Genomic DNA, 18,754 nt, shown 5'->3' with positions numbered 1-18,754 from the left:
AACAACCCCATTTTCTGAACCATCAGCAATTTTGCTGCTTTGGTTGCTCATATTTCTCAATTCCCCAATCCTCCAAATCCTGAGGTCTTGATGGATAGAGCAGATTTGTCGCTCTCCTTTCACATGTTGTTTTATTTCTTGATTTGGTTTAAGAATTTCTTTTTTCTTTATCATACTTTTATTTTGAAATAATTATAAAAATGTGTAAATAGTATACAAAGAACTTTTCCCACCTGAATCATTTGAGACCGAACTGACAACATGATACCCTATCACCCAATGTAGATCTCCTTCAAGTTTTGCCAGTTATTCCCACAATGTCCTTAGTAGGGAAAGAATTCAGGCTCAAATCACACATTGCATTTAGTTGCCATGTCTCTTAAGTCTTCTTCAATCTGGAATGGTTCCCCAGGCTTCCTTGGACTTTCACGAACGACCTTAACAATTTTGAAAAGTATGGGCCTGTTAGTTTAAAATATGTCCCTCCATTTGGATTTGTCTCATATATCCTCATGATTAGATTCAAGTTAGTGCATCTTTGGCAGAAATTTCACATAAGTAACATGGTCTCTTCTCTTTGCACCCAATCACACGGTCCTGATTTCCATTGTGCCATGATTGGTGTTCATCCCGGTAGTATATGCCAGGCGTTTCCATCGTAAAGATATTCTTTTTCCTTGGGATATGTATTTTGTAAAGAGGTGCTTTGAGACTATGGTAAGTACCTTGTTCCTCATTGAACTTTCAAATCGTTTATTTACTTTATCTTAATGGATTCCTGTCTTACTCAGTGGGCTACAATCTATTGCTGTCCTTTTTTATCTTTATGTAAAAAACATTTCCCAGATTCATCCAGTGAGTGCCCCTTTACGATGACTCCTGTACCCCTCGACATGCCCATATCATTCTTTGAGAACTTCACTTATTTTCTGACACAACATATTCCAGGCTCATCTTGAACTTTCCCTGCTCCAGTCTCAGAGAATAGTATTTAGAAACCAAGATCTCAATGTCAGGTCTGTTCCTTGGTATTGGAGAGTCACGATTCTCAGGCTCTCCCAGTGCATGAAAGTAGAGAATATCTGTGTGTAGGTATGTGCATACACAAACATATAAACACACATGCTCTATTTCTAAATGTATATATTGTGACCCATCAGTCCTGCCTTGTATCTCCAATTCCTATTGAACAGCACAGGATTTATTCTATTTTTCACATGTTTGATATTCGTAATTCTCTGGCTCCCACTATCCTTGATATAGTTAGTTAGTTAGTTAGTTAGTTAGTTAGTTAGTTAGTTAGTTAGTTAATAAAGCCCTCTCCATATAACCAACCTTCTATCACCTCCGCTCCTACCAGCCACATGGATGCAGGTCTCATCCCACTCAGGTTCTGACACCCCTCACCAGGCTGTCACCACGACCCTCGGGTAGATACCCTCTTCACCCCGCTCAGGCTCAGTGCCCCACTCTGGTTTACCACAACACCGCCTTCTCCCTAAGATCACTGACTGCCTCCTTCAGCCTCACTTAATGGCTTTTGGACTAAATTGTTTAAGAAAGGAAGGGGAAAATGAGAAGAATTGGTGGTGTGAGAATTTCTAAACAGAAACCAAATTGCTTTCAGGCTTAAAAGCTAGAGGGTGAAACAAGTAGAGAACAAGAGGAGTGGGCGCAGGGCAGTGCCCAGCCTTTCTACTCATTTTTTGCAGGAAGAGGATCTGCTAGCCAGGCCCCTGATTACCGCCCTGTCGGCCAGGCGCTTGTTCACGACACCAAACTTTAGGTGCCAGGGAGCGCTACCATGTTTTTTGTTTCTGACTTGGAATAAGAGAATGCTATCACTGATACCCTTTCTGCTCTTGTTCTCTACTCAGGAGTTCTTAACCTGGAGCCCGTGACCTTTGGGGACTCTATAAGCCCCCTAGTGTATGTGTAAATGGGTTTTTCTCTGGTGAAAGAACCCAGAACCTTCAAAAAGATCCATGACGTAGCAACATTAACTACCTGCTATACATCAAAGATTAAAAAACAGATTTCATCTTACTAGTAACCAAAGAAAAGCAAATAAAAATGAGATAATATTTGATACATACATGTAAGTTAGGAAAGATGAAGGACATTTATGATATCTGTACTACTTTCCTATTGGTACTATAAAAAAAATACCACAAATGTAGTGGGTTAAAACAACACAAATGTATTCTCTTACAATTGTGAAGGTCAGAAATGAGTTTTATGGACTAACGTCGAGGTCAGCCGAACTTCTAGAATCTCTAGGGGGAAACCCATTTCCTTGCCGTTTCCAGAATCTAGAAGCCACCTACATTACTTGGCCCTTCTTCCATGTTCAAAGCTGACAGCTAGCACCTTCATATCGCTCTCTGACTCTGACCTTGACCCTCTAGCCTCCCTAATATGAGGACCTTTGTGATTCCATTAGTCCTGCCTGGATAATCCACCATCCCGACAGCCTTTCTTAATCACATCTGCAAAGTCTCTTTTACCCTGTAAGGTAACATAGTTGTAGATTTCATTGGGGGCCATTATTCTGTCTGCCAACCACATGATCCAAGGATTGGTTAATACGTACTATCATGCATTATTGCCCCATTAGTATAACATCTCTGAAGGGCAATTTGGCAGTGTGTACCAATATTTCTAAATGACACTCACTGACCCAGCAAAGCTACTTCAGTGATATAACCTAAGGAGATATTTGGATACGGAGATGTATATACTAAGAAAGTATTTATATAGTTTATATCAGTGAAAAATTGGAAACAATGTAATTATCTATAGAGAATTGACAAAAATTCTGTTACAGTCATATATAAATCTAAAGCAGCATTTTAAAAGGATGATGTAAACCTATATTTATTGGTGAGGAGACTATCCAAGATTTATCAATCTATCCAACGATATATGTGCATATGTGTGACTGAAAGGACAACATTCATAATAGTTAGGATTGTTTTATTTTTATATTTTTCTGAATTTCTAGTCTATAATGAACATACATTGGTATTTTTTAAAACAAGTTGAGCCTATTAGCAAAGAATATATTAAATTTTTCTTCTCGTGAAAATGTCAGTTGTCTTTAAAAGTAAAAATAAGTTTGCACAAGCATGTGTAGTTTTACTCCACTGTTTGTTCTCAGTGTATAGAAACTCGAATAATCTCACACCCTAGACCAGAGTTTGGCCCTTGGGCCCAGTCTAGACTACCACCTGTTTGCAAAGAAGGTTTTACTTGGGCACAGCCATACCCATTTCATTTATGTATTGTCTGTGGCTGCTTTCAACTTAAAATGGCAGAGTTGTGACAGAGACCATATGACCTAAAAAGGCTAAAATATTTGCTATGTGGCCTTTTACAAAAAAGTTCACCAACTCCTGCTCTAAGCTTTCTTAACAATAATTACAAAAATCCTTCTACCGCTTAGTTTTTAGGAAATTATTTTGACAGAGCAGTCAGATAGCAATACATTGAGTACCTCATTGTAAGCATGCCCCCCCACACACCAGGTCATAATCCAAAAATGAATTTTAGGGGGGGAAAAATCTCAGTAATTTAGGAAAAAGTTGTCTTTCCTTCTCTGTTTTCTGAGATTTCTCACCTTTAGTCTTTAGCAATCTGGGAGCAAAACTCTATGGAATTCTAATTGCACAATTTAAAGTGAAGTATAGGTGCCTGATGAGGTTACTGAAGATTGGCATAACCCCTCCCCCCCTCATACTGAGTGCCCTTGCTCTGCCCAAGCCAGGACCTTTAGGCTTTCATATCTCTGCTGCACTTAGAATGCCTTTTAAGAAGCTTAGTGGGAACATAAATTCTCATTCCCATCAGTTGTCAGAGATTAGGTCAGCCCCCGGTTTCAAAATGCATTGTCCCTTCTAGACATCCTCCCTTCACCAACTGTGAGTGCTATGGAGAATGGGGGAGCCCAAAGTGAATGAATTTGATCAAGAAGTTGTCTGTTCCCGGCAGACCACCACATGCTATGCCTCCCTGGGGCCTCGATTGCCCAGAATCCCAGGTTTTCTAAGGAGACAGCATTGGTTTTAGGGCCTTTCGGTCCAGGTACTTCTTTCAAAGGTCAGAACTGGCCCCAGGGATCTGCACCTACTACCTGTTCCTTAAGTCTTCAGGGGGCCCACGAAATGCTCCAAGGAAGTCTCTGGAATATATAAGGACCAAGGCAGATCTAAGAACCAAAGTCAAAGAGGATTAGGATGCAAACAAATCAGGACTAGATATGTGTGTTGCAAGACAAAGAGCGAGCACTTGGATACTATGCTTCTTCTTCAGATACGTGTCACATTGGTAGTGTCCTTTCCAGCAGGGCTGTCGGTGTCTGTCCTCCTCTTCATAAAACACCTGTATTTATGGGCCCATCACACTCTTCAGGCTTAGCTGCCAAAGGCCAGACCCTCCCCTGCCAGCACATATTATGACCCCAGCAGACGTTAGCCGGCAGCATCCTTACCACTCACCACCGACACCTTTCCTCTCTTCCGTCTCCCTCTACAAGGCTCCCCTCCCTAGTTCAGCTCGCCAGCTCACCCCGCCCCCTTATTCACTTCACTCACATTGTTTATTATTTTCTTTACTTTGTTGAGAAGTTTCTGGAACCTCAAGACCCGGGAGACTTATCTGGGAGTAATAAATTCAGGGAAGGTCTTCATGCTCCCCCACCACCAGCTCCACCCGACCGCTTGCTCTGGAATTCCTCGTCAGCAGTTGCTCCTTCCTGTGACTTGCCGCTGAACTCTGTGGCGTTGCCCCCGTGAGGCCCCTCAGGATACCTGCTATGAATATTAGCCATTCTTCATATCCACTGTTGTTCTGTGGCTGCGGTTCAGCAGAAGAGAACTGCAATGGGGTGTGTATGGGGCTGGGAGCAAAGGCTCTTTTTTCTTTTTTCTTTTTCTTTTTTTTCCTGTGGGGGTTTTTATTTCTTTTGCAAAGGCTTTGGCCCATCAACAGAGCCAAACCTAGACTGAGTTCATGAAGGCATGTTGGCTCGGAGCTGCTGCTGGCTTTTGTTTTTTTTCCCCAACCGAATCTGGATATTTTCTAGCTTGCCTCTCCATTGGCTGGAGTGAGGGGGTGAGAACGGCTATATTACTCAAGGGAAGAGAATATTCATAGAGTCCACGGCTTTTACTCTAAAACTGTCATTTCCTTCTCACAGCAGTAGCACCTTGATTATTACAGAGCACCCCTTGAAAGTCCTAAAATATCCCCCTTCAGACCAAATGCAAAACATCAGTCTCGTTCCTTCCAGAATCTAGACTCGGTGGGTGTCATGGATAAACATACACACAGAGGGAAGTTCTGACTTGGGGCCTCAAAAGTATGGTGTGGCCCAAGAATGATCCACATTCTGGGGTTCATTAAAAGGCCATCTCATCGGTGGATTGAGACTCCTTCCTCAGCTCCAGGCAGCCAGCAGCCAAGCGTCCTCTGGGGTCATCCCAGTCTTTCCTCCTGCAGGCCAGGTAGCACCTGCCAGCAGCCTGAGGGTAGAGTCAACCAGGCACTTATAAACCCAGAAATCTGAAACTTTAAAAAAATGCTGATGTGTTTTTAAAGGTGTATTTTATGCCAAGAGCCTGCTGGCAGAGAGGGACACATGGGAACTCTATGTTTTAGCCACTTGAGATAGCTTCAGTCCCAATCAACACTACTGTGAATTGAAAGAAACTGGACCAATTTCCTAGAGCCCCTCTCCTACCACCCCAGGTGGCCCAGTCAAGCTTGGAGAAGCATGTTGGTCAGCATTGCCAAACTCTAACTTCGTGCCGTCATATTTTCACAGCCAAGTTTGTATATGCATGGCCATCAAGAGTGGGATCTTACCATCTTACCTGTAATAGAATAACCAGGTCCTAAGGTTATGGATAAGAGCAATAACCAATTCATTTGGGAGGAGGCAAGGCCTTAATCATGTCATAAATCTGTGTGGAGCTTACTTTTCATGCTGAGAAATATATCAAGTTCTTCTACCAGATGCCCAGGAGCATGGAGACATTAACGTACCCCCTGCCAATGGAAACCCAAAGCTTGCCCTAGGGGTAGAAAGACATTTGGGGAATGGAAAATGGGCTTGTTATAGTTCCTTTTTTCCAGGAATGTTTTAAAGTTAGTTTTCTTTGGGCATATGTACATGGGAATAGTCTTGGCCTGGTTATTTGACCAGCTTATTGGGAGGTCCCAGAACTCGGAGTGAAAATTAAAGTTGCTTGTCTTCTCCCCACAGTCTTCTTGGGTCCAGCTGACAAATGGGGAATAAGGAACTGAGATTTTTCCGATATGAATTAATCACGTCAGTCGCTACCTGGTGCCAGTTCTCACTCATTGCTGCTTCAGAGACCATCTCTGTCACCCAAGGGGATGACAAACCTGAAAGGAGAGGGAGCCAGAGATGGCACTGAGGCACTTTCCCTGATCTGGTCACCCCATGGTCTTAGCGTGAGGCCCATACACGCCATATACCACGCGCAGAACGGAGATCCCTCCATAAATTTTAAATGGCTGAGTATTTTCCAGTTTTGTAAAATTAAATTAAGGAAAGGACTCCCAGACTGACTATACCAAGTGCCAAGTTTCATCCCAGCACACATCATTTTTATAGTACGTTTTAACTCCATGAAAAGTACAGAATTATAATGGAAATGCTGACAGGCCTGGAGCCAGCTCATGAAGTAATAATGCCACGTCTTTAATATTTTTACACAGCATGTCCTAATCTGCCACAGCTTTAGATAGCAGTGAAACAAGAGCAAAACCCCAGAGCACTACTTTTTTTCTCCCTCTCTTTTGGATTGTGCCTGTCTCCCCATTTTCACACCATCCTTTATTGGGGACCTCTTTCAGTCTGTTTACATTTTTTGCTTTGTACAATCAGCTTATCAAGCTCACCTGCCTTTTTCTGAGCTATTTGGCTGGAAAGGAAGGGAAGGAGAGAGAATATGCACTCTGAACTCTTGCCTTCTGCTCATTACGAGTAAGAACTCATGAAAATGAACTCCGGATGGATGGTTCGCTCAAGTGACCGGCAACTAATGAATGCCTGCATTGGCTTGATCTGTCCTACAAAGGCGGCTGCAAATCAAGCTGCTTGCCTATCTCTTAGCAGTCCAGAAAGCCTGCTAATTTTCAGCCCCTTAAATGAACAAAAACATCCACTAGGTAATGACCAGGATGAGTTCAGAGCTTCTTTCTAGACAGGTGCCTCCAAAGCGGCCCTCTCCCACCACCTCTAAGGTGAGCCAGCAGCCTCTTCCACAGAGGTAGCAAGAAGTCCAAGCCAGGGCACCAGGCCTCCCTCCCACTTTCCAACCCCCAAATTTCCCTCACCTGTTGAACTCAGGCTGTTTCCCTCAGTGACGCTATTTTAGTTACAGAAACCAATGTGAAATAGGAGACAAAAGTGAAGAAAGTCAGTGAGGTCAATTTGACTTAATCAGGAGTGTCAACTAGTGGCAGGTTATAGCTAAACTGATTCCCAGAGGATACCATTTCATATATGATTTATTTTTCTTATGGTACACATCTCCCCCATTCTGAACTTTTATCACTCTCCGGTTAATGTGGTTTTTTGAAAAGAAAAAAAAATTTTAAGTAGGTGAAACTAGGAGAAAAACCCTCACACATATGTGAATCACACCTGGCTTTGGCTCAGTTTAGAGCCACAGTGGACCTCGGAATGGAGGCCTAAAGGCAATATTTTTCTTTCACTGGTTAAGAAGGGTTGATAGAGAGAGGCTTTCTGCTGCCAGAACTCTCGTTAACTAGGCCGCCTTCCCGAGCACTGCTTCCTCCTCAGCCACCTAACCAGCTCAGGACCTGTAGTAACTGAGGTCTGAGGAGAGAGAATGCAGTGCCATTCCCTATTGATTGACCGTTCCCTGGGGTGGACGGTGACATGGGGAGGATAGAAATGGTCAGCATTCGTGTGGCTGAGAGGGAAACAGAAAAGGGGATGCCAGCCCCTGCAGGAAACACCGTAACTTCAGTTAACTTCCTCACCGAAGCCGAGGAGGCAGGGGAGTGGTTCATTATTTGGCCCCTCTTGGGGTATGGAATATGTTAGCTCACGGTTTTTGGTGCGCTTGAACATGGCACACACAGAGATTGCTCACTTTCGACAAATGATTGACACTTCTTTTACTTTAACAAATGAGAAATGTCCATGACAGAAAGGAACCCCTGTTACAAGCCAGGTTTTCTCATTAGCAGTGAAATGTGGATAATTAGTCACTGAGAACATACACAGTGGGAATTCGTGTTAGATTCCTTCTTTTGACTATTGCTGTTGGCAAACCTCAGAGACCATTGTGTACACATCGAGACGTGCACATAAACATGTACACAAAAGCATAGGGACCAGCACTACAGGCTGAGGAGGGCACCAATTCTGAGTACAAAGTAAGTTTTTAAGGAGAGGAAGCTAGGTATTCAGTTAAAAGCATTGAAAGACCTATCAGTAATAGAAAAGGGAGATGACTGGCAATTTTGTTCATTTATTTCATTGTAATGAGTTTACTGTGGTCTTGTCTTTCCTTTTACTGTTGAAAGTAGACTTTCCTAGAGCATTTTTGAGCCAAGATGAGTAGTCACACTTATGAGGAGTACGTTCTCTGTGGTCTCTGTCCAGATACAAAGGCAAATACAATGACCTATTCAGCAGACAGACACTGCCTCAGTAAGGAAAGAATATTTAGGATTGTCGTAGTTAGGATACACATTTAGCAACCTCTAATAAACACCCAAAATAACAGTCAACAAGACCGGAGTGTATCGCTGACTCATGTAGCAATCCAGAGGAAGGTGATCCAGGCATGGTCTGGCAACCTACTGCCATCTAGGGACCCAGGCAAAAATGTTTTAAACTCCTGTTGCTCTGACATCCTGGAGTATTGCCGTTGTCTACCTAGGCCAGGATGGTTTGCTCCATATACAGAGCACTGAATGAGATGTTTTTATTATACAGAACACTTTCATTTCCATTCTACTAACTTGGAATTACAGATCATTCAAACAAGAGTTAGAATGAATTTTACCATTTATGTTATCTGAGAGGGGGTGGGGGTTGTTTGGTCAGTTATTTTCATAAACTAATGAAACCACTCATTTATTTCACAAATTCTTATTAAAAACTTATTTGCTAACAACTTGTTTCTTAATCAACTTCCTTTCTGGATTTCCATGATATTACACAGTCTTGATTTTCCTCCCATCTCTTGGGCCACTTCTTCTCAAGACTCCTTTAATACTTCCGCTTCTTTCTTCAATCACCAAACACTAGAGTTCTCCCATTGTTTTGCCCTGAGGCCTGATCACTCTTCATTGAAGATTTCTTCCACACAAACACGTGAGACTGGGTCACAAAATCTATGTCTTCAGCTCTTGTCTCAGAATTCTATTTCTATCTTTATCATCTCGATGGATTTTTCCATCCCGATATTCCATAACAACCTTTAAAGTCAATACGCTTAAAATCAAACGTATCCGTCTTCAAGGGTAGAGATAAAGAACAGCTTCTCTTCCTGACGTACCTATTTCCATGAATAGTCTCTCTACTGTTCCAGTATCTTTAGCTTCTCCTCTTTGCCTTTACCGGAGACCTCACATCCTGTCACACTGTCACATCTCGTCAGAACTACCTCATTTCTTGCCACATTTGAACTGAAATCCTAGACTCTCTTTTCTCTCAAGTCAGTGCATCTTGCAGCCAATCACTTTAATGACCCATCTAAAGCCAATCTAGAATATCACTCCCCCTCGTCAGGGACTTCCAAAAGACCAGATTCTGGCCTTCAAGACCCTTCCCATTGCAATGCCCACCCCCCATGCCAGCCTCATCTCTGTTCCCCACGTTCCAGCCAACTAGTCTTTTCTCCCAGCCACACCACCAGTTTTCTTATCTTTCTTCCTTTGCTCACACTACTTCTAGACTGCCCTCCTTTCCCTACTCTGTATCCCTGGTCTCTGCTTATCTTAACCCTAAATAACCTTCATATATAATTTCTCTTCCATGAGCCCTTCATGAGCATAGTTCAATTTCACTACACATTGGTCTAAGCAGTACAGATTGAATAGATCTACTTTGCCCTTGGTTACATGGGGGGAAGGAAAAAGAGAGTTGAGGATGAGTCTGAAGTGATATTGAGAAATCTTGGAATCTAAAAACACCTTAAAGATCATCTAATTTACTGGTTGCTAGTGGTGGAATCTTCTTATGCAGAAGCCCAATACACTGAGGGTGCCAAAAAGATGTATGCACGTGACTTTGTACACGTGACTTGTATTCATCTTTTGTTATCAGTATATATTGAGTATTACAATTTTAATACAGGTTTTTTCATTTCTTAAAATGTGTATACATTTTTTTTGGCACCCTCTGTATAATTCTGCTGTGATGAATGTGTGGATAGAGAGCCCAAGGCCCCACCTATGCAGCTTCCTTCTCATGGCCCTCTCCCCAGGCATCTCTTCAGAACCCTACGACTTCAGGGAACGTCAACTTGAAAATCATTGACTAAGTCAAAAGCTCTAATTTATAGATTAGAAAACTGAAGCTAGAGAACTGTATCAAACTCTCAAGTTCTCTTTGAGAGTCATGCATCGGTGTAGCTGCATTTGAAAGTAACTAAATTGCTTTTTAAAACTTTTTAAAATAGATTTTCACCTTGATAGATTTCAGAGTGAGAGGCAATCCTATGAAGGCAGCCTCTCAGTGACACCTGTTCTTGCTCCTCACGGGACTTTCTCAAGATGAGTTTCAAGAACTCCACATTCATGGCCTCTCTCCTGTCTGTGCTTGGAAGGAACCCTACCTCATTCTCATCCACACTGGGCTGAAGGCCCTGGGAACAGGTCCAACACCCAAGATCCAGGTGGCCCAAGCGAGGTGTCCTGGCTGCTCACTATGGGCTCTGATTCCAAAAAGCAGAAAGCGTTTTGAATACAATTGTTATGCAAATGAACCTCTTATTTAGCTAAGATTTCTGGCTCCCAGATAAGTAACTTTATCAGCCACAGAAAACAGCCTGAGGCTGCTACCATTCCTTTCTCTGCCTAAATATTTTCTCATAAATGAATTCTAATGGATTTGGGAAAATAAAGACTAGGGGTAAAGACGAGAGACTCCCTGGCCAGATATCTCCTGTTTCCTTGGGAATAGCAAGGTTCTTATTTATCAACGGAGTCGATGTAGCCAGCCTCACCAGAGGTCTGCACACACCGACCAAAAAGAATGATTCATGGAGCCAGCATTTCAACAGCATATGGCACCTTTCTTTTTCCAAAGCAGATGTGTTTGCAAGACATGCATTTGCTGTTTCAGTCAGTCTGAAAAGCTATACTTGTTTCAAGCTTCACTTTGTTTTAATAATTTTTATTTTTCAATTACAGTTGACTCAGGCTTCACTTTTTAAAGTATGCTATTTGCCTAAATACGTACAATTTTCTTGCCTTTTATTACAAACTGAAACCAGCATCTAACCCCAGACTCATTTGGAACTACAGCAGGTGGGTACTGCCCATCCCAAGAGCTCCCCAATGGAATGATTTCTATACACCTCTCCCCAAGGCCATTCCCACTCCCATTTTGTAACAGGAGTGTGGTGATACCATAATGGAGCTCATGGCTTATGGATAAATACCTATTTATCTGTAAGGGAGCCTGCTCTTCCTGAATACCTGAATAGGAAGATACAGGTCAGGTGACAGCTGGGTCAGCCCTCAGGTAAAAACTCTGCCCTACTCCAGGCCTTGGATTCACGGGCCAAAGAGGAGACCTAGAAGGCCCTTCTCCCTAAGTGTATCAGTTAGCTATTGGAAAAAAAAAAATGCATTTGAAAAACAAGTATTGACATAAGAAACTTCCAAACCTATAGAGAATTTTTGTAAAAGTTTATTTAAACCAAACTGATGACATATGCCAGGAAGCAAGATCTCAAGAGCTCCAGAGAATAATTTCACAGGTTCTTTCATGCATTTCAAATTAAGGAGGGAAAGTAAGGAAGCTTACAATGGAGGTAAGAGAAAGCAAGATGGGGATCGGATTACAGGATAGTTAACAAGATTATGTGCTCTCTTGAGGGTGATTATGGCTTATTTCAAAGGTGTGTCAGCCCAGATGCACAGAAACCATGGACAGGGCTTGCTTACGGCAAAGACTACCCACCATGACCTTCCCAGTTAGGAATTTACCATCAGATCACCCTGTGAGGTTCCTTTCCATAGAACTCCTTTTTTCATCCGTGCAAGACTCAGTGGCCTAAAATAACAATCACTTATTCATACTGATCTTATTTAGTTCAGCTGTATCTAAACTGGGTTTGGCTGGGGCGACTTGGCTGTTCTCCCCATTTCTCTCACCCTCCTCTTGGGGTCATCAGGCCAGTCCAAGCATGTTCTGCTGCTGGCGATGGCAAAAGCACAAGAGCACAAGCGAAAACTCACAAGGTCTCCTGAGGTCTACGTCAGGGGCTGCTACACAGCACATCTGCTTCATTTCTTTTATTATCGTAAAATACACATAACATAAAATTTACTATTTTCACCATACCGTTAATTCATAATTGTTGTATAACCATCACACTCTACATCTCCAAAACGTTTTCATCATCCCACACTGAAACTCTGCACCTACTAAATAATAATTCCCCGTTTCCACCTTCCCCCAGCCCCTGGTAGAATCACTATTCTACTTTCTGTGTCTATGAATTTGACTACACTAGGTACCTCATATAAGTGGAATCCTGTATTATTTGTCCTTTTTTGTCTGACTCCTTTCATTTAATATTTTCAAGGTTCATCCATGTTGTCACATTCATCAGTATTTCATTCCTTTTTAAGGCTGAAAAATATTCCATAATACATTTATACCACATTTTGTTTACCCACCCATTCATGGACATTTGGGTTATGTCAGTCTTTTGGCTATCGTGAATAATGCTACAGTGAACATTGGTGTCCAAATACCTGTTCAAGTCCCTGCTTTCAATTATTTTGGGTACATACCAGAACTGGATCTTATAGTAGTAATGCTATGCTTAATTTTTTGAGGACCTGTCATATTGTTTTCCACGGTGACTGCATCATTTTATATTCCCAGCAACAGTGCACTAGCATTCTATTTTCTCTACATCTTTACCAACACTTATTTTCTGTTGTTTTGTTTGTTTTTGCTTTTATAATAACCATCCTAATGGGTGATAAGTGGTATCTCATTGTGGTTATAATTTACATTTCTATAACGACTAGTGATACTGAGCACCTTCTTGTGTGCTTTTTGGCCATTTGTGTCTATACTGAGCGTCCTAGGCAGATTTTAGCATTATTTTTCCAGGGTCTTTCTTCAATGTAGTCTGTTCCAACCCCTTCAACCTACACAGTTATACAGTGAAAATGGAGGGATGGGGGACGGTGAAGGGGGAGGGAATGAAAGAAGTGAGCAGACAAAGGAAGTAGGTAACAAGGTGCCTGGGTAAACTGCTGGTGCCCAGCTGAACAAGCAGTAGGTATGGAGGTAAGAACAGAAGGCAAGGAATCAGAAGGCCTGCTCCTCAATCTTGAGGTCTCTTAACATCTCTGAGCCTCAGTTTCCTCCTTTGACGGTGTGCTAGATAATCTCTAAGGGCCTTTCCTGTGTTAACTCTGCATCCTATGCCAATTCTAACAGTGCTGCCCCAGAACAGAAAACAAGCCAACATTGGAAAATCCTTTCTCTATACAGATCCATAGGCACATACATCCATGCAGGTGGCCATCTATGGTGTCCCACAAATCTCCTCATTTTCTGCTTTACATTATAGTTTTATTAGTGTGCTTTCTTTTTTTTATCCTATACCACCTGGGATTTCCTTTCAAGAGGAAAGATAGTCTTAACTATCTTAACTGTCCCCAGAACAGTAGTCACCAAATGGATTTCTTTTAACTGAACTGAGGGAAAGCCTCCAGTATATTTAAAGTTTAATGATTTATCATGTGTTTCAAACTTCTAAATAAATTTTCTGTGGAAACTAAGTTGCTGGGGACACAACAGCAAATTCAGCAAGTACTCTGAATTTATTGGAAATGAGTTTTCTCTCCCAATCAGTTTATTTTACTAATTCTATGCTACAAAGCCTTTAGTAGACATGATACCTCAGTTGAATATTTTGGGATTTTAATGTATTGAATTGTGTTCAGTGGCCATATAAATAAGTGATAGTGTACATGTCCAATGTAAGCTTGGAGAGTTGTCAGAAGGCCAAGGTTCTTGACTTATAGAGAAATGAGATCAGTGTTTAAAATTGTTTTCCTAGTCTCTGTTGAAAAATTTTGGCTTGAAAATCATATAAAGAGTAAAATGAAGGCATATATTAGACCTTTACCAATTAAAGTTTGATTGTTAACTATTACTATATAGTATATATTTCTTTCCAACTCATTGCATTTGAAGAAGTGATTTCTTTCAGCATAAACTGGGTATAGGAACTAATTAACTTGAAAAAATGTTTAATGAATGAATATTAATTGCTTCATTTTTTTTAAGTTAGAACAGGGACATAGGGAAAAATCAGTACTTTGTGTCCTCCAATTTTTACTTACCGTATTTTGCCGTGTATAATGTGCTCCTGTGTATAATGTGCACCCACACTTTTGGCCCAAACTTTCAGGGGAAAAAGTCTTTCATTTTAATTTTTTAATTCAAATGTTAGTTTGTTTATATTTAGGTACTTGTTTTTTGTATTATAAAGGAATTTTAGCATTTATTTTTTAACACATTATGGTACAAGAAAATTTTATGTAACAAATTATTACAAAACACAAGAACAGATACAAGGTACAAGAAATTTTATGTACTGGTAACAAACTTACAATATTTATATATCATAGAAGGCCCAGAACTCTTTGTCACTGTCAATAATCAGGAGTATCGTCTTCTTCAGTTTCTACATTACTGGTGTCTTCTAAAGAGTCACTTTCCTCATCCTGTTAAATTTCATCGTCCTCAGTTCCATCCATTGCATTGCTGATGCCGCATTTTTTAAAACAATTTCACAACCACTTCCTTCTTGACACTGTACCACGATCTTAGGATCCAATCACAAACCTGGGTGACGGATGCTTTCTTGATTCTGACTAGGTGTGAAATCATTACCAGCTGACTGCATGCACAACGTCCACTCTTTCCTCATCAGGGCCTTAAAGGGCTTGTTTACTGACACCTCAAGAGGTTGCAAGTGGCTGGTTAGCCCACCAGGTATCACAGCAAGTTAGGTTTTCAAGTCTTCGTTTCATTTCGTTGAATTGTTGGCCAAAATTGCTGTCATTGCAAGTTCATCGTAAGCTCAACAAAACCGATTATCGTATTCCAGGGTATTATTTTGCATAAGGATATTGTTATTAATTTCTAGGGTTATACTTTTTTAATTAGTTTCAGATGTACAAAACAATGTAATAGTTAGATATACCCCTCACAAAGTGATAACCCCCCTTCCCCCCTGTACTACCCCTCTGATATCATATACAGCTGTTACAGTTCCACTGACTCTATTTCTTATGCTGTACTCCACCTCCTGTGACTAGATAGATAGATATAGATATATAGATATATATGTATTAAATTATAGTTGACATTCATTATTACTCAGCTTCAGCTTCAGGTGTACACTGCAGTGGTCAGGCACCTACCCCATCCATGAAGTGGTCTCCCTTATAAGACAAGTGTCCATCAGATACCCTACAAAATCCTTACAACATTATTGATCATATTCCCCAAACTGTCTTTCATATCCCCGTGGCAATCTTCTTGTTATCAGTTGTGCTTTCTAATCCCCTCACCTTCTCCTTCTAGAGTTACACTTTTAACTCATAAATAAAAGAACTAAAAACATTTATATGGGGGCCGGCCCGGTGGCTCAGGCAGTTAGAGCTCAGTGCTCCTAACTCCGAAGGCTGCCGGTTCGATTCCCACATGGGCCAGTGGGCTCTCAACCACAAGGTTGCCAGTTCAATTCCTCGAGTCCCGCAAGGGATGGTGGGCTCTGCCCCGTGCAACTAAGATTGAACACGGCACCTTGAGCTGAGCTGCCTCCCGGATGGCTCAGTTGTTGGTTGGAGCGCGGGCTCTCAACCACAAGGTTGCCAGTTCGATTCTTCGAGTCCCGCAAGGGATGGTGGGCAGCACCCCCTGCAACTAGCAATGGCAACTGGACCTGGAGCTGAGCTGCGCCCTCCACAACTAAGACTGAAAGAACAACAACTTGAAGCTGAACAGAACCCTCCACAACTGATTGAAAGGACAACAATTTGACCAGTGTTCCTCAATAAAGTCCTGTTCCCCTTCCCCAATAAAATCTTTAAAAATAAATAAATAAATAAATAAAATAAAATAAAAACATTTATATGGATACAGAATTACTGTTATGCATGTATAATGCTCATCCTTATTTTCCCTCACAAATTTGGGTGAAAGATGTGCACATGATACATGGCAAAGTATGGTAATTGGATGAATAATAGTCACTCTCCCAGATTCCCAGAGAATAAAAACATCACCTGTTTGCTTTGGAATGCAAATATAAGAAAAATGCCCTGGGGAAGGCCATATTGTACATATGGCCTCTAGAGTCATGGTGACCCTAAAACAGCTCAACAGAAATGTGTTATTTTTGGCTATACTAATGGCTTACCTTTCTTCTCCTCTCTTCTCGTCTCCTCTCTCCTCTCCTTTTAGGCTGCCCCATCAAAGGTCACCCTACCCCCAATATCACCTGGTTCCATGATGGTCAGTCAGTTGCCAGTGTCACAGGATTGACATATCACATCTTGGCCGCTGGACAGATTCTCCAGGTTGCAAATCTTAGTGACAAGTCTCAAGGGGAATTCAGCTGCCTTGCTCAGAATGAGGCGGGAGCGCTCGTGCAAAAGACCTCTCTTGTGATCCAAGGTAAGAAACCCTGTGGACTTCGGATGATGGGCTTATTTCTTAAACAAGAGAAGCCATCTAGGAATCTATTTCTCTAGTAGACAAAGTGATTTCTGATCTCCAGTGGTTCCTAGAGCATGGAAACTGAAGCTGAACCATGTTTCCATATAATGAGGTCCTTCAGAAAAGCCGCCAGGCCCTACCCCACAGAACCTGGAAAAGTCAATGCTGTTTCCATAAATGGGTCCTTCCGCTCAGGGACCAAGGAAACATCACCACATAGCAACGTTAGATGTGTTTCCTTTATGCTAAGTTAACCAGTAAAGATTCTCTCTCTCTCTCTCTCTCTCTCTCATGTAAAGTACTCTATTAAGAAAATGCACATTTTCTCTGTTGGTTTGGTTCCAAAATACCTCTTGATCTGAACCGCTTGGTTATTGCTTCCTGCCCTGGAGAGTTAGGGCTAGTGCTGGTACCTGCTGGTTGTCCTGAAGAGGTTTCAGCTGCACTCACGTGCTGAGTGCTTTCCATGCCCCTTTCCTGTGGTCCCTGTCAAAGAACAGGCTGAGGAGCCTATGTGGCTGGTGCATTACCATTCCAGGAACATGGGCAGGTCAGAAAGCTCTTGGGAAGGACCTCGCATTTGAGGCACAAAGTAAGTTGTGAATAAACCCAAAACAGTGGGTGATGAGCCAAAACTGGCCTTGGTATAGAAACTAAGTGAGGCTTTTGAGTTTTCCATAAGCTGGTCTACCTGTGGCCTACGTGTGACACTTTTAGAGAAAGCAAAATTCTACTGCTTCGATTCTAAATGGAGGATTCTGTGGGAAAGGACAGTCTTTGGGGCCAATATAGCACATAAGAAGGGAGACTTTCTAGCACATGGGCTTTTCCCTTAAACATCCTCCCCGCCTTTGTCCAGGCAAAGAGTAAGTGTTCCATTTTCTTGCCCGCCAGCCATTCTCTGCTGAAAACCGGAAGCCAGTGCCTATCTGCAAGATTTGTAACACACAATTCTGCAAAGAAGCACTCACAGTTTACCAACCCACAGTTATTTTTAACAGCTTTCCTACCAGTGAGTCCCAGACCACCAACTAGAAAATGCAAAGAAATCACTTTTCTTACTGACATCATTGTCTCCTGTCAATGAGTACGCTCTGGATGGGCTGGGGTAGTTTTGTCACATCGACTAAGTCTCACTTGAACCTGCAGTTTTAAATCTGATTGTGAAGTAGCTGTGATAGTTTTACATCTCTTTGTTGAAAAAGAAAGTTGCTTTCTGGTGAGCCAGTAGGGGAAAAAAAAGAGCACTTTAGGAAGTATTTTTAAAAACAATGAGTGCTACAGCTCTGTGATTAAGTGCTCTGTGCCAGGCACTGGGCTCAGCCCTTTACCTGCATTACCTCCAGGCCTCCCAGTAACTTGAGGGGTAAGGGCTACTGTGCTCATTTTATGGCTGAGCCAACTGAGGCCTCGGAGACCACATGACTTGCTGAGACAGGCTGGGGATAGAGCCCTCTGAGGGGCTGAGCTCATCCACAACACCCCCTCCCCCACCCCCACTGCCCTGCTCAGAAGGAAGTCATGCTGTGTGCTTTTCACCTCTGCTCCTCCTTCTGCGACAGATTACTGGTGGTCTGTGGACAGACTGGCAACCTGCTCGGCCTCCTGTGGTAACAGGGGGGTTCAGCAGCCACGCCTGCGGTGTCTCCTGAACAGCACAGAGGTCAACCCCGCTCACTGTGCAGGGAAGGTTCGCCCTGCTGTGCAGCCTGTCGCCTGCAACCGGAGAGACTGCCCTTCTCGGTGAGTGTAGCCAAG

At 42.2% G+C, this 18,754-nt stretch overlaps 1 protein-coding gene across 4 annotated transcripts in view; it reads left to right on the top strand.

The window, feature by feature from the left end:
• The window catches only part of ADAMTSL1 (ADAMTS like 1), an 890,862-nt gene that overhangs the window by 848,717 nt on the left and 23,391 nt on the right, over nt 1-18,754 (top strand). For all 4 annotated transcript variants that reach the window (XM_074330338.1, XM_074330337.1, XM_019739192.2 and 1 more), the window contains 2 exons: nt 16,742-16,954; nt 18,559-18,739. In XM_074330338.1, the coding sequence (XP_074186439.1) occupies nt 16,742-16,954; nt 18,559-18,739 (394 nt within the window). The remainder of the gene's footprint in view (nt 1-16,741; nt 16,955-18,558; nt 18,740-18,754) is intronic.

The sequence above is a fragment of the Rhinolophus sinicus genome, linkage group LG04 (genome assembly GCF_036562045.2).
Source record: "Rhinolophus sinicus isolate RSC01 linkage group LG04, ASM3656204v1, whole genome shotgun sequence".
NCBI lineage: Eukaryota > Metazoa > Chordata > Mammalia > Chiroptera > Rhinolophidae > Rhinolophus > Rhinolophus sinicus.
This window is presented reverse-complemented; position numbering and strand designations above follow the sequence as displayed.